Source organism: Herpailurus yagouaroundi, unplaced genomic scaffold (genome assembly GCF_014898765.1).
Source record: "Herpailurus yagouaroundi ecotype Mexico unplaced genomic scaffold, PumYag 197, whole genome shotgun sequence".
In the NCBI taxonomy this organism is placed as follows: domain Eukaryota; kingdom Metazoa; phylum Chordata; class Mammalia; order Carnivora; family Felidae; genus Herpailurus; species Herpailurus yagouaroundi.
In genome coordinates, this window is record NW_024412428.1 from 4,390,741 (window position 1) to 4,405,334 (window position 14,594).

At 38.0% G+C, this 14,594-nt stretch overlaps 1 protein-coding gene across 3 annotated transcripts in view; it reads right to left on the reverse strand.

Annotated features, from left to right (window-relative positions):
• Nucleotides 1-2,958: 2,958 nt before the first annotated feature.
• The window catches only part of MTMR6 (myotubularin related protein 6), a 38,946-nt gene continuing 27,310 nt past the window's right edge, over nucleotides 2,959-14,594 (reverse strand). For 2 of the 3 annotated variants that reach the window (XM_040448049.1, XM_040448050.1), the window contains 5 exons: nucleotides 12,400-12,449; nucleotides 11,776-11,976; nucleotides 9,464-9,595; nucleotides 9,252-9,378; nucleotides 3,578-6,782 (listed from right to left, as the gene is read on the reverse strand). In XM_040448049.1, coding sequence (XP_040303983.1) covers nucleotides 6,522-6,782; nucleotides 9,252-9,378; nucleotides 9,464-9,595; nucleotides 11,776-11,976; nucleotides 12,400-12,449 — 771 coding nt within the window. In that variant the 3' untranslated portion in view covers nucleotides 3,578-6,521. Of the gene's footprint in view, nucleotides 3,305-3,577; nucleotides 6,783-9,251; nucleotides 9,379-9,463; nucleotides 9,596-11,775; nucleotides 11,977-12,399; nucleotides 12,450-14,594 lie in introns of those variants that run through there. The other variant, XM_040448051.1, reaches the window with a different exon arrangement.

Sequence of the window (14,594 nt, forward strand, 5' to 3'; positions counted from 1 at the left end):
TTTAGTAACAAAATAAAAATAATTTTTAAAAATGCCTGTTTTCACCATTTCCATTCAACTTACTACTGAAGGTCCTAGCTGGAGCAGGTAGGCAAGAAAAAGAAACAAAAGGCATCCAAATTGGAAAAAAAAGAAGTAAAATTATTTCTGTTCACAGATGACATGATCTTACATGTGTAAAACCCTAAAGTCTTCCCCTCACACATAAAACTGTTAGAGCTAATAAATGAATGTAGCAAAGTTGCAGGAGACAAAATCAACAGACAAAAATGAGTGGGGGTTTTATATGCTAGCAATGAACAATCTAAAAAGGAAATTAAGGAAACGATTCCAGTTATAATAGCATCAAAAAGAACAAAATACTTAGGAATAAACTTAATAAGGAGGTACACTGAAAACTATAAAATGTTGGTGAAAGAAATTAAAGGAAATTCAAATAAATGGAAAGACATCCTGTGTTCATGAATCGGAATCTTAATAGAGATAAGATGTCAACATTATCCAAAGCAATTTAGAGGTTCAATAAAATGCCCATCAAAAATTCCACAGCGTTTTTGCAGAAATAGAAAAGCACATCCATAAATTCACATGAATCTTAGGGGATCCTAATAACCAAAGAAACTTGAGAAAAGAACAAAATTCGAGGCCTCATGCTGATTTCAAAACTTACTTCAATATTGCAATAATCAAAACAGTGTGGTACTGGCATAAAGACAAATATGTAGATCACCGGGATAAAATATAGAGCCCAGAAACAAAGAAATGAACCCTCACATACACGGTCACTAGATTTTCAACAAGAGTGCCAAGACCGTTCAATGGGGAAAGGGCAGTTGTTTTCAACAAACAATGCTGGGAAAACTGGGTATCCACACGCAGAAAAATGAAGTCAGACCCTTATCTTACCATATATGAAATTCACTCAAAATGGATCAAAATGAAAAATACTATGCTAAATGAAATATACCAGACACAACAGGACATAAACTGCGTAATTATACTTACATAAGGTAACTAGAATAGTCAAATTTATAGAGATGGAAAGTAGAAGGATGGCTACCAAGGGCATTGGGGAGTTATTGGTTAATGGATACCGAGTTTCTGTTTGGGATGATCAAAGAGTTCTGCAAACGGATACGGGTGATGATTTCACAACATTGTAAATGTATTTAGTGCTACTGAATTGTACAATTAAAAATAATTGAAATGGTAAATTTGATGTTATGTCTATTTTACCACAATAATGACACAAAAAGAAGACATGGGTCGGGGGGCGTCTGGTCACTCAGTTGGTTAAGCGTCTGACTTTTGATTTAGGCTCAGGTCATGATCTCAAAGTTCGTGACAGTGATCCCTGACTCAGGCTCTGCGCTGACAGCACAGAGTCTGCTTGGGATTGTCTCTCTCCCTTTCTCTCTGCCCCTCCCCCGCTCGCTCACACACTCTCTCAAAATAAACAAAGAGAGGGGCGCCTGGGTGGCGCAGTCGGTTAAGCGTCCGACTTCAGCCAGGTCACGATCTCGCGGTCCGTGAGTTCGAGCCCCGCGTCGGGCTCTGGGCTGATGGCTCGGAGCCTGGAGCCTGTTTCCGGTTCTGTGTCTCCCTCTCTCTCTGCCCCTCCCCCGTTCATGCTCTGTCTCTCTCTGTCCCAAAAAAAATAAATAAACGTTGAAAAAAAAAATTAAAAAAAAAATACACATCCCTACAGAAAAAGAGAAAACTAATTTTTGGAGGTATTACAACTCCTTACTCTGAAAATTAGTGATTAAAGGGAAAGAATTAAGCATTTATCAGGCCCTTTTCCAGAAGAATTTTCCCACTTGATGAGTGAAAGCACTTCTTTAAAGAATACCATCAAATAAACATAAAAGTGAAAAGACAATTTAGAAAATCAGCATTTTGGAACACCCAATGAAATAACTGATTCAGGCAAATATTATCAAATGGACAAGTTGTTAGGGAATGGGATATTCATTTTGATGTCAAAATACCACCTGGCAGATGGGGCGCCTGGGTGGCTCAGTCAGTCGTGTCCAACTTCAGCTCAGGTCATGCTCTCACGGTTCGTGAGCTCAAGCCCCGCATCAGACTCTGTGCTGACAGCTTGGAGCCTGGGGCCTGCTTCGGATTCTGTGTCTCCCTCTGTCTGCCCCTCCCCCACTCATGTTCAGTCTCTCAAAAATGAATAAACATTTAAAAAAAATCACCTGGCAGAGAATTGGCTAAGTGCAAAGCTGGGGTGGGGGTGGGGCGGGGGGGCAAATGTACCTTTAGAAGGAGAGATCAACCAAGTGATCGAATTTATCATCAAAACAGTGGAACAGGCTGATTATTATATCCTCCTGAGTAAGGAGGTACAGGAAGTCGTAAGATACCCTACAGTTGGTCTGGTTCAAGATGTCAGTGCAAAGGGTGAGGGGACTGTTCAACGTCAGAGCCTAAAGAGGTACAAGCAAATGCAATGCATGAACCTTAACTGTAGACAGGAGTGCAAAAATAAGTAAAAGGCCCTGAGGAGACCATGAGGGGCTGGAATCTAGATGAAATCAGAGGCTTATTAACTTCTTAGATGTGCTAATGGTTTCCTCATTCAGGATGAACTAGGTTATGCTACAGTAACAGAGCCCAAACTCTCGGTGACCTAAAATAAAGGTTTCTTTCTCACCCATCTTGTGCAGCAATGTTTCTTAAGTACGATGCGTCCCAAATTACTGCTCTTCATGGGAAAGTAATTCTGCGTTTCTTTTAAGAACAGGAGAGACGCTTACTGATCGGGGTAGGCGATTCAGAATGTGATTCTCCCACCATTCTGTAACAGAAGCTCCACAAATATTGTTAAGTGCAAATGCTTCTGAAGGTTGCTTTTGGTTACACATTCCACTCTTTGACAAGAGTTGCTGTGCAAAGGGGTATTTTACTTGCTTGGAAATAATTAGAGTAGCACTAATACCATTTAGAAAAGTGGCAGAAATTAGTGTTTTATTTTCTGATAAGTACAATAGTATATATCCTTTACTTGAGATAGTCATCTTAGTTTACAGGCTTTTTCTAGATACAGCCTTCTAAAGCGTATAGTTCTGTACTTGTAAAAACAGGTTCTACGTTTTAACCCACCAAAACATGTTAATGCGAGTTGTACTACTGCACGGAAAAGCCAACAGAATAGCCAAAACACGGCCAATGAAAATGGATCGACATCACCGATAAAAGCCTGCAACTTCTCCTTATATAGTTTTGTAAACGATCAGAATTTCATCCAACTTAGAATGCCAACTGAATGAATTTTCAGTACTCTAAAGCGGACCTAGAAAAAAAAAAAAAGAGGTCAAAAAAGGCTATTCAAACGGCCAAAACGCAGAACACCGACAACGGTGAACACTGGTGAGGGTGTGGAACAACAGGAAGTCTCATCCACCGCTGGTAGGAATGCCACCGGCTCCCCCACTTTGGGAGACGTTTTGGCACTTTCTTACAAAATTAAACAGGCTCGTCCCACACAACCCAGTAATTCTACTCCTTGGCATTTAGCCAAAGGCGTTGAAAACTTCTGTCCACACAAAAACCCGCACAACAGATGTTTATAGGCAACTTTATTTAAAACTGCCATAACTTGGAAGCCACCCAGGTGCCCTACAATAGGTGAATGAATCAATCGTGGTATATCCAGACACAGAATATTATTTGGTGAGTGAGCGATCAAGACGTGAAAACACCGAGAGGAACCTGAAGTGCATTTATTAAGTGGAAGAAGCCAATCTGAAGGCTGCATACCGTATGATACCTACTATGCGACGCTATGGAAGTGGTAAAGCTATAGAGACGGGAAAAAGATCAGTGGTTGCCAGGGGTGGGTGGGTAGGGAGAGATGAATAGGCAGAGCACGGAGGATTTGGGGGGCAGTGAAGATACTCTGTATGATACTATAAAGGTCATCATACATTTGCTCAAAGCCCACGGAATATAGGACACCGAGACTAAATAAACCCTAAGGTAAACCGTGGACTTTGAGTGATAATGACGTATCAGTTTAGGTTTACCAGTTGTAACAAATGTACCACTCTGGTGGGGTACGTGAGAAATTTCCGGACCTTCCTCTCAATTTTGCTGGGAACCTAAACTTCCCTTTAAAAAATAGTCTTTAAAAAAGGAGGCGGGGGGGTTCCTGATACTACCCACCCTGTCCTGCTACTCCATTAAATAAAGAGAATACAAAAAAAAAAAAAAAAAAAAAAAAGACTTCCTTCCATCTTTTTTAGTCAGGATTCCCTGAGCTACTCTGGCTTAGCTAACCTGTTCAAAACACCCCCATATAAACTCCTTCCTGCAAGTCACTTTCCTCCTCACATTTACGTCCAGATCTGCCTTTGGCAAGACATTTTACCAAATGTATACTCTTACTGGACACTGCCTTCCACCAAAATTAAGTGACTCAACGACATCTGCTGAGCCTTTTAGCCCACTGTGCCTATTTTAAATATTTTGGTAATTATCTTTATGTAAGTTATTATTTATCAACATCAACCTTTGGGAAAATGAACTGAGGAAAGAAAGAACCACCACAACTTGATGCCATTTGTTTTTTGTGGTTTTTTTTACAGAAGAAAAACATTCAAAGTAAAATATGAACATTTAATTACCTTTAAATAACGTATGTAATAATTTACATGCTATACATTCCCAAACACACTGAACATAAATTCAATTTTATAAGACACATACACAATCTGCTTTTTGCCAACACATACACTGTAGGTCACTTCAGATGTTAACTGATTTCTCAGTCCATGTGTGAGCACATAAATACACATATATATGCCTGAAGTTGAAGATAAACCAAAAACGCGTGAATATGAGAAGTCTGCCATGGAAGATTCTAAAACCACAATCAGTTAACTGGAACCAAGCAACAAGGCACAAAAGCTTCCCTTTGTGGTCACAAAGATTAAGGTTCCTGTCCCGGTGCTTAATTAAGTATGGAAATAGGCTTGGCTAAATCACAAACTATATTTTATAGTGCATTTCTGTCACTGTTTAAAAAGGAGTATTTTTCTTCTTACATAACGCATTACACAAAAGCATTGGAAAAATAAACAGGATTAGGTAAGTTCCCATACAATAAAGCTTTTTTTCCCATGTGAAAAAGATACTTGTTTATGCTCAAAACTAATAAAATAGATATAAGCATAGTAAAGAGAAGCATTAGGGATCTTACGCAGGTTTCCTACTCTCCCTGAATCACATCTCTTGCCAGCCGTGTACTTAAACCTTCAGTTTTAAAGCCAGCTGAGTGAAGACCGTCAAATGCATGTGATTTTTTTTTCATTTAAAGATATGTTACTAGCACACAGAAACAGTTAACATAACAAGGCAAACAGAAACCTCCTAGCATTTAAGTTGTTTTGCTAACTTTGTACTAGGCTATCCTTAATTTTCCTTTTCTTCCCCTATGTTAACGGATAAGATAAAAATGTTCCACATAGAAATGGCTGCTTTAAAATTCATGCAACCAAGCAAATCTACACTACCTGTACTAACTTCCCTTTTTTAATCCCAAAATTTTAAGGAACTGAAAGTTTGTTTTAGGAAGAGCAACTCATTGAAAGATAAAACTGTATATATCTATATACTCTTCACTGTCTCTAAGAACAGTTTTAGAGCCTTAGCTTGTTAAAGTTACACAGTTAAAAAAGGAATAAAGCCAACCACAGAGCATCAAAAGAATGCAGTAATCCGTACATAAAAGACAGTCAAATATGTTTACACATATTCAAGAAATCAGTAATCTAAGTTGTAAGTAATGTCATCAAGTGTAGCACTGCACAAACTGGAATCAGAATTAAACCTTCAGTTTCATTAATCTTGAATATGGAAGGGGGACCAGCCAACCATGAACTTAACAGTGGACTTGTACATCTGTTTATACAGGAGTATTGTAGCATGCAACCCCTGCAGTAATGAGAGTGCAATTCTTTACAGATAAAACAAGGCTGACCAAAAGAAAAAAACAAAAAAACCTTGCTCTCGGCTATAAAACCTAAGAGTAAAGAATAAGTTGAGATTTTTAAGGCTTTCTCAGAAGTATTTTTCATGGCACTTCAACATTAAACATCACTAATAGGCAAAATATGTAAATACTCATGGTTACGTAATTATAAGTCCATGCCATGTCAATTATTAAGTAAGGGAGAACTTGGTCAATTAAATTAGAGTTAAGGAAAGTTATTCATGTTTGGCTGTAATTAACATACAAATCATACAGAAGTGTCAATTCACTAGTATACAGTACAAGTTGTGTTCTGAGTAGATCTGCCCATTCCACTCCTTTCTTAAAGAACTGAAAGTCATTCCTTGCCGGAAATGCAATTAAACGGACTTACTTCTCTCACAACAGCAGTTATTACCCTTTCTTCAACTACTCGACTCCAAAATCATTATCAGACAAATTCCTTTTGGTCATGCGCAAAGACCATTCTCACAATCCATTCTTGCACTACAGTCAGTCCAGAAAATACTCTATGCATCTAACAAGTCATTCTTGCCACACCATACTCTAAGCTGACCACACCGGGTTCCGATTTGGAAAACTCCTCAGCGTATTCACTGTAACGATTATCTGCTGGGTTGCTGCCCTCTATAGTTCGAAGAGCATGATTCACAGGTAACAGAGTTTGCTCCTTGAAACACAAGGAAGTTTTGAGGGTGGGTGATTCAGGATGAACTGAATGTATCAATTCCTTGGTGAGAATTCCATCTGTTGGCTTATTTTTACATTGTTTAATTTTCTAGAACAAATCCAAATTTGAAAAAAATTACTAATTGCACATACTACACGTTCAGTATAGGTTAGAGGAAAGAAGAAACCAAGCTTTTGCAAATGTTCTCTTTATGAACAATACAAAGTTAAACCTCAAAAAATTAATAAAATCTACTGCAGAAGAGTAAGACATCATGGAGAATCCTGACTGTTTATACAACTTTTATAGTGAAAAATGGTTATTACACTTGACTGCAAAAGATCCTAAGCCTTCATATTTGAAAAAGATATACGTTACCTAGAAAGCATTAAAAAAAAGTAAACATTTTATAATGAAACACGTGTATGAGACCTTCACCCTGAATCATAACTGTATAATAAACACACACTTACTTACATAAAGGTTTTATTGCCTAAAGAACTTTCTTACATGGTTTCCCTATAATGGTTTGTTAGGTAAGCACAACCAGCTTTAGAACACAAGATTAAAAAACAAAACAAAACAGAAAAACAAACAAAAAAAGAAACAGAACACAAGATTTTAGAAGGATTCTTTGGCAAAGTATCACGCTCTCCAAATCCCTGGACCGCTCTCCAGCCAATCTGCTTGTGTCACCTACGTCTTGGCTTGCCTCACTTTTTACACATCCTCCTCCTGCTTCCTCAAGTGGTTATTAGTTACCTCCTATTCTGACAGATGACTAAGGAGCAGTCCTGCCTGATTGGCAGACACGACAGTCTGAGTTACAACTGTCTACGATTTTTAAAGTAGGTACTCGCTGATCCTTTTTGCTTCTATATGATGACTGACAGAAAGATGATACGAAAGTCTTAGAGTGGAGAGGGATTTCTTAAACAAGATACAAAAGAAGGCATAAAACATAAAGACTCATCAATTTGTACACAAAACATATCATAAATAAAATGGAAAAGACAAAAATGGACTAAATGATGCCACTTGTGATAGATAGATAGATAGATAGATAGATAGATAGATATGAAACAAAGAATTAGCGTCTGGTATATAAAGAACCCTTACGGATCAATAAGGAAAAGGCAAATATGCCAACAGAAAAATGAGTGGAGGTTGGAACAGGCCATTCACAGAAAAGGGAAAACCAAATGGCCGGCATATATATGAAAAGTCATTCAACTTCATTTGTGATCATGGAAATCCAAAACTGAAAACAAATGAAGTGTTCTGCAGTAGCTGAATGGAGAGACTGATATATGCACATAAGAGAATATTATACAGTAGTTAATAATAAAACGAATTAAAGCTACATGTATCAACATGGATAAATTTCTTTTTTTTTTTTTTAATTTTTTTTTTTCAACGTTTATTTATTTTTGCGACAGAGAGAGACAGAGCATGAACGGGGGAGGGGCAGAGAAAGAGGGAGACACAGAATCGGAAACAGGCTCCAGGCTCTGAGCCATCAGCCCAGAGCCTGACGCGGGGCTCGAACTCACGGACCGCGAGATCGTGACCTGGCTGAAGTCGGACGCTTAACCGACTGTGCCACCCAGGCGCCCCCAACATGGATAAATTTCAAAACAATGTCGAGTAAGATGAAGCATGACGATATAACAACCTTTATATACTTTTAAAACGTGCAGCTCCTCAAGCCGGGTGAAGGGTACATGTGCAATCATGTTGCCTGTTGCTTTTATACCTTATTAGAAAATACATTCTTTTGTATTTTTAATAAATATTAAAAATAATATTTTAAACCATATAAAACAGTCTTATAAATTCTGGATAAAATGTCTAGACAGACAGAAGTATAAAAATATGCACAGGAATAATTAACGCTAAATTCCGCCCAAATCATGTGGGGATGGGCTGAGCAGAAGTATACAGGATCTTCAAATATATCCTATTTCATTTCTTAAAAAAAAAAAAAGTGCTGAGGTATGATAAATATTAAAATCTCAAAAAGCGTGAAAGATACCCCAATATTTATTGCGTTCATATCTCTACTTTTCTGATGACCCCTGAACAACACAGGGGTTGAAGGAACCAAACCTCCCTGCAATCAAAAACCCACATGTAACTTCTGACTCCCCCAAAACATAACTACTAATAGCCTACCATTGACTGGAATCCTTATCAATAGCATAAACAGTCAACTGATACATATTTTGTATGTTACAATGTATTATATACTATATTCTCACAATAAAGTAAGCTAGAGAAAAGAAAATGTTATTTAGAAAGGCATAAGGAAGAGAAAGTATATTTACAGTACTGTGCTGTATTTGTAACAAAAAAAAATCCACTTATAAGTGGACCTGTGTATTTCAAACCCATGTTGTTCAAGGGTCATCGGATATTGTACATCAGCTGTACAATATTAGTATTTCAACATTAAAATTCAGGGAAAGCAATTCAAACTTAAGAGGTTTCTACATACCAATTTACACTTCCAACATAAGGAAATAAACTAACTTAATATTCCAAATGTATTATATTAAGACACTTCAGAATACTTACAGATTCTAAGTCTTTAATGTCTTTCTCTAACTGCTTATTTTGCTCATTCATATTCGTAATTATATTAAACACAGACTGTCTAGGATGCAACGTTCGGTCAAATTGGTGGTACATGTTTCTCCAAAACCTTTAGGACAAAACCAAAAAACAACAGCTCAATAAATTGTGTTTGAAAAAAAACAAGTATAAATACCTCAATGATGCCAACTTACTTAAAATTGAAAGATACTGTATTTGGCTCCAAAACTGTAAATTTTGGACATTTGGAAGTGTAGAGAGGATTTAAGTACTTCTTCTGGTCATCCAGGAGAAAAGGCCACAGGGAGTAAGTCTTCTCCTTTAACCTTGGTGTAATGAGAAAAACAAAGAGCTTTCTCACAGATGCTAATAATCATTTTTTATAGATCAGGCAATTCCTTCCCAAGTAGATTTCAGTTTTAATTTTTCCTTCTACTCAGTCTAACCTCACCTTGTCTCTGCATTCTGTATTCTCCCTTTTCACTCATAATCATGAAATAAAACCATGTCTCTTTGAACATAACACAGGTTTACCATTTCTCTCACAACCATACACGTTAAGAGGTTCCTTTCAACTCCCACAACTTCGTAAACGTGGTCTCTGTGACACCTATCTCAAATCACCATACACATGTATACAGAGTAAGATACTTGTATCACTCTTTGCCTCATTCTCTTAACCCTCCATAGGGGCCGTAGTACAAGTAATTGCAGAGCAGGGACAAATTTAAGTGGGAATGAGTACAATAAAAGGGAATTGGGAAAAATCAAGTCGTTATTCAACAGTAAAAACACACCAATTATATTGCAATTTTAAGAATACGTTAGGTGAAGTAAGTGGATAAAGAGTAGAATGGTTTAGATAGTACATTTACGAAATGAACATAAAATAGATAGGAGTATAGGGAAAAGGGGAGAGTTTGCTCATTTTTCTATGATCCCTAAGATGGGTAAGTTCTTAGAGAAAGACTAATAGGAAATACATGCTTTTACTACCATCTTCCTTTTTGACAGGATGTTTGGCACTAACTGAGGACAGTGTTTCCTAAAATAGCTCTGTACTCAGCATCATCTGCTCCAAATTATGATAAAGTGTGAATTACCATAGCATGGAGCTAAAGTCTTAATGGTCTTTGATTTGTTCATCTCTGTCATACTTGATTTCAGTTGCAATTCCTTTCACACATCTTTAGAATCTTCCACGTGCTCTCAGTTCTGCTTCTGAGTTGGTTGAGAGTGAGAGTGTGTGGCTGTCTTCAAATTACTATCAGACTTAGCTTCTCTAGTTCTTGGATATGCAAGAATCTGTAACTGCTCTTTACTGGCTTGTAAGAAACCTAAACGCAGAAACTCAACCTAAAAAAAATGTAAGAACTTCTCACGGCCTTATCCCACATCTCCTTTGTATCAAAATCTAGCCAGAAACCCCTACTCCCAAAGACTGGTTAGGAAAGAACAGACAGGAGACCCAATTCAGGGACAGACACACTATAGCTAACATATTTTCCCCAAACAATTGTCTGCTTAGAAATGTGAGAATTGTGGCACCGGGTGGCTCATCAGCTGAGCGTCCAACTCTTAATTTTGGCTCAGGTCATGATCTCACGGTTCGTGGGACAGAGTCCATGTTGGGCTCTGTGATGACAGCAGGGAGCCTGCTTGGGATTCTCTCTCTCTCTTTATCTCTCTCTCTCTCTGCCCTGCCCCTGTGAGCAACTGCGTGCTCTCTCTTTTTCTCTCTCTAAATAAATAAACTTTCAAAAGAATTTTTAAAAAAATTATTTTTTTTTAATGTTTATTTTTGAGAAATACAGAGCGTGAGCGAGAGAGGGGCAGAGAAAGGGAGACACAGAATCCGAAACAGGCTCCAGGCTCGGAGCTGTCAGCACAGAGCCTGATGTGGGGCTCGAACTCACAAACCATGAGATCATGACCTGAGCTGAAGTCAGATGCTTAACCAACTGAGCCATCCAGGTGCGCCGCCCCCCCCCGCCCCCCAAATAAAATTATTAAAGAAAAAGAAATGCAAGAAATATAAAGCTTCATTTTACCTTAAAACCAACAGTTGTAAAATTCTTTACCAAACCTTAAAACTTAGTGATCAATACTTTGTAGGAAATGAAATAGTGTAAGGCTTTTCTGTTCTAAATATATATTCAGACTAGAAAGGAACATGAAGGGAGTTTCCAGGGTGTTGGCAATACTTCTTGTTCTAGGTGCTGGTTACATGGATGGATGAGTTTTAGATGCGCTGAGCTTCGCACTTAAGCTATATGTACTTTTCCATGTGTATGCCACATTTCAAAACAAATTTTTTAAATGTGTTTTTACTATTAACCTGAGGATGTGAAGGATCTTCAGAAAGTACTTAGCTTCAGAAATACAGACAATAAAATTCAGTTCTATTACAAACTGTCAAGGTATTTTATTATGTTCAACCATGATCTATGTTAGACCTCAGCTAAGTAGGAAAAAAAACCAGTCCATTTGAAGCAAACCATCTTACTTGAGTTCTTCTCTTTCCTTCTGACAATTTCCAAGGAAGTTTCCAAATTGGCATGAATGAATATGTTCATGGATCTGAAGGAGAAACGCTTCATTGAATTCAAAGGCTTGTGGAAACTGTTCGGTCAAATGCCACACACATTCCAAGAACTGAGTAAACACCGGTGAGACTTCCTTTGGGTCACCATCCAAATGGCCACACCTAACCCCCCCAGAAAGTACAAGCTTTTGAAAATGCCTCTGAGAGAAGACAAGTGTTCAGGTATTATTAAATTTAAACACACACACAAACACACGAACCAAAAACTTTATGATATTGGCATTAAAAAAGTATAATTTTTTTTTACTAAAGCAATTTAAACCTGAGTTTTTCAACCACAACTTTAAAGGGTATGTTATCTTCTAAGTACCACAATCCAGACAGAAGGAAGGTAATGAATTGCCATAAAAATTAACAAAGGTATGAGAATTGAAAGAAGTAACAGAAAAAAATCAGTTTTCATACAAAAAACAGCACTCTCACCTGCCTCTGGACATGTGAGCTCATGAAGAACAGAAATATTCTGGCACTCTAAAATAGCTTTATTAATTTTACAAAATATATAAGTGTAAAAGTATGACTCACCTCTCTGAAAACTTATGTCCAAAAGAGATCCAATCCTTTTCTATTAAAACCTTAATAAGAAAAAGTAAAATGCAATTTACAACTACTTTCAATTTATTTTGTTTAAAACGGATTAAAAACTATTATTTTAATAACAGCATTTACCCTTTCAACTTATGGTTGCAAACAGAACAAAACAATTTTTTTAAGTTTTTTAATGTTTATTTATTCTGGAGACAGAGAGACAGAGCGTGAGCAGGGAAGGGGCAGAGAAAGAGGGAGACACAGAATCTGAAACAGGTTCCAGGCTCTGAGCTCTCAGCACAGAACCCGATGCGGGGCTTGAATCCATGAACCGCGAGATCATGACCTGAGCCGAAGTGAGACGTTCAACCAACTGAACCACCCAGGCGCCCCCAAATTTTTGTTTAATTATAGGCAAAATATAGAAAGAACCTGGATTAGGGGTTGGTTTAACAAAGAGCAAAAATGATGCATAAAAGAAACGGTAGTCCTGTGACTTAATCATTTCAGTTGTATTTATTACATTTTAAATGAAAAGTACATGCTATAAAGCACTAGTACATTTACATTTTTATGTGTAATATCTGCATAGTAAAAAAACTAAGAAAATATAAATCAAAATGGTAACAGTGGTTAACTGTGGGTGGTAGACTGGGATATATGTTTTAAACCTTTTGGCTTACTTGTACATTATTTATATGGTGCTTACCAAAAAAAAAAAAAAATATATATATATATATATACACATACACACACACACACACACACACACAGAGGGAGATGGGGAGAGACAGAGAGAGAGAGCAATGAAAAGTTTATATTCAAATTCAAATGTTGATATCAACCTCTTGAATGAACTGTCTTTATCTGTTTTCTCTGTCACAACTCTACTGAAGAAACAGGCTTCTGATTTTTTTCAGTCTAATTTATGCAACGTATCTTCTTCGTATACCACGTAATTTCATCATATAATCACCAAGTACATTTTCAGTATTAAAACTGCCACATTCAGCTTCTCTGATCTTGTTTTCAATCTCTCCAGAAGGCCATGTAATGTGATGGGGAAAGATGCAGTTTCTGGAGCCATGTTGCATGGGTTTAAATCCTAGCTTTGCCGCCTCCACACTTGTGTGACTGCAGGCAAACGGTCTTCAGGCTGGAGCCCCAAATTTTACTGCAGGTCCTCTGCCTTTCCTCTCCACACCCACATCTAAAACCTCACTCAGTATCTTTCTCACGAAACTTAGTCATCTGTTTCTCTCAGTAGAAAGAGCAAGAGAGCAGCACCATCCATCCTGGCAACTGGGTCCAGATCTGGAAAATCATCCTGGAAGGGGCCTCCTCTCCTCTACTGCACATTTAACCCAGGAACAATTCTTATGACTCTACTTTCTCAATATTCCTGGAGGCTGAACCCTACCCTCTTGTATCTGTGTGGGACTGCCCTACTCCTGGCTGTCTTTTCTCTTCTGAGTTATCTTGCCAGTTTCTACACTGGTCTCCTGCCCTCCATCATCCACTCCCCTCCACCTGGAAGACACCAAGCCATCTTTTTACAAAGAAGATCTAAGCAAGTTACCGTTCCCTCTATTTAAAGCCCGTTAATGGCTCTCACTACCCAAAGAAGGTGAAGGTCAAATTTCAGTCTTCTCTTGCTGAGGCTTTCATCTCACTATATTCTTCTGCACCCAAGTAGCCCGCTCTGACACCCTGAGCCCCAGTCATCACACATACCTGCAGTCAGCTAACGATCTATGCTTTGGTTCTCATTGCTCCTTTTGCCTGGGAAGCTCTCACTCTGTCCCAGGGCATTTATCACATGACTTCATTTGAATGTCTAGCAAGCAATTAACGCCAAACGTGGCACAGAAAATATTCCTCACCTTCCACTCTCAAGGTAAGCTGCACATAATTTTATCAGGAGCACTTCCATTCGGCCTATCCCAGATTCGGCATGTTAGTGCCACCAAATAATGGTGCTGAAAGGGATCTGGTGATGGTGAACTTCCCTCTGTCTTAAAGATGGCACTACATTTAATAATTCTAACTAATGACAACTTTCTACCTTCGCTTCATTTACTTTACTTGCCATGAGTTAAGATGCAAATTTTGAAAATCTAATCACGTTAAAAGACAAAAAACAGGAGCCAGGGCTTTAGCTTCACAGAGCAGAAAATCCAGGGGCGCCTGGA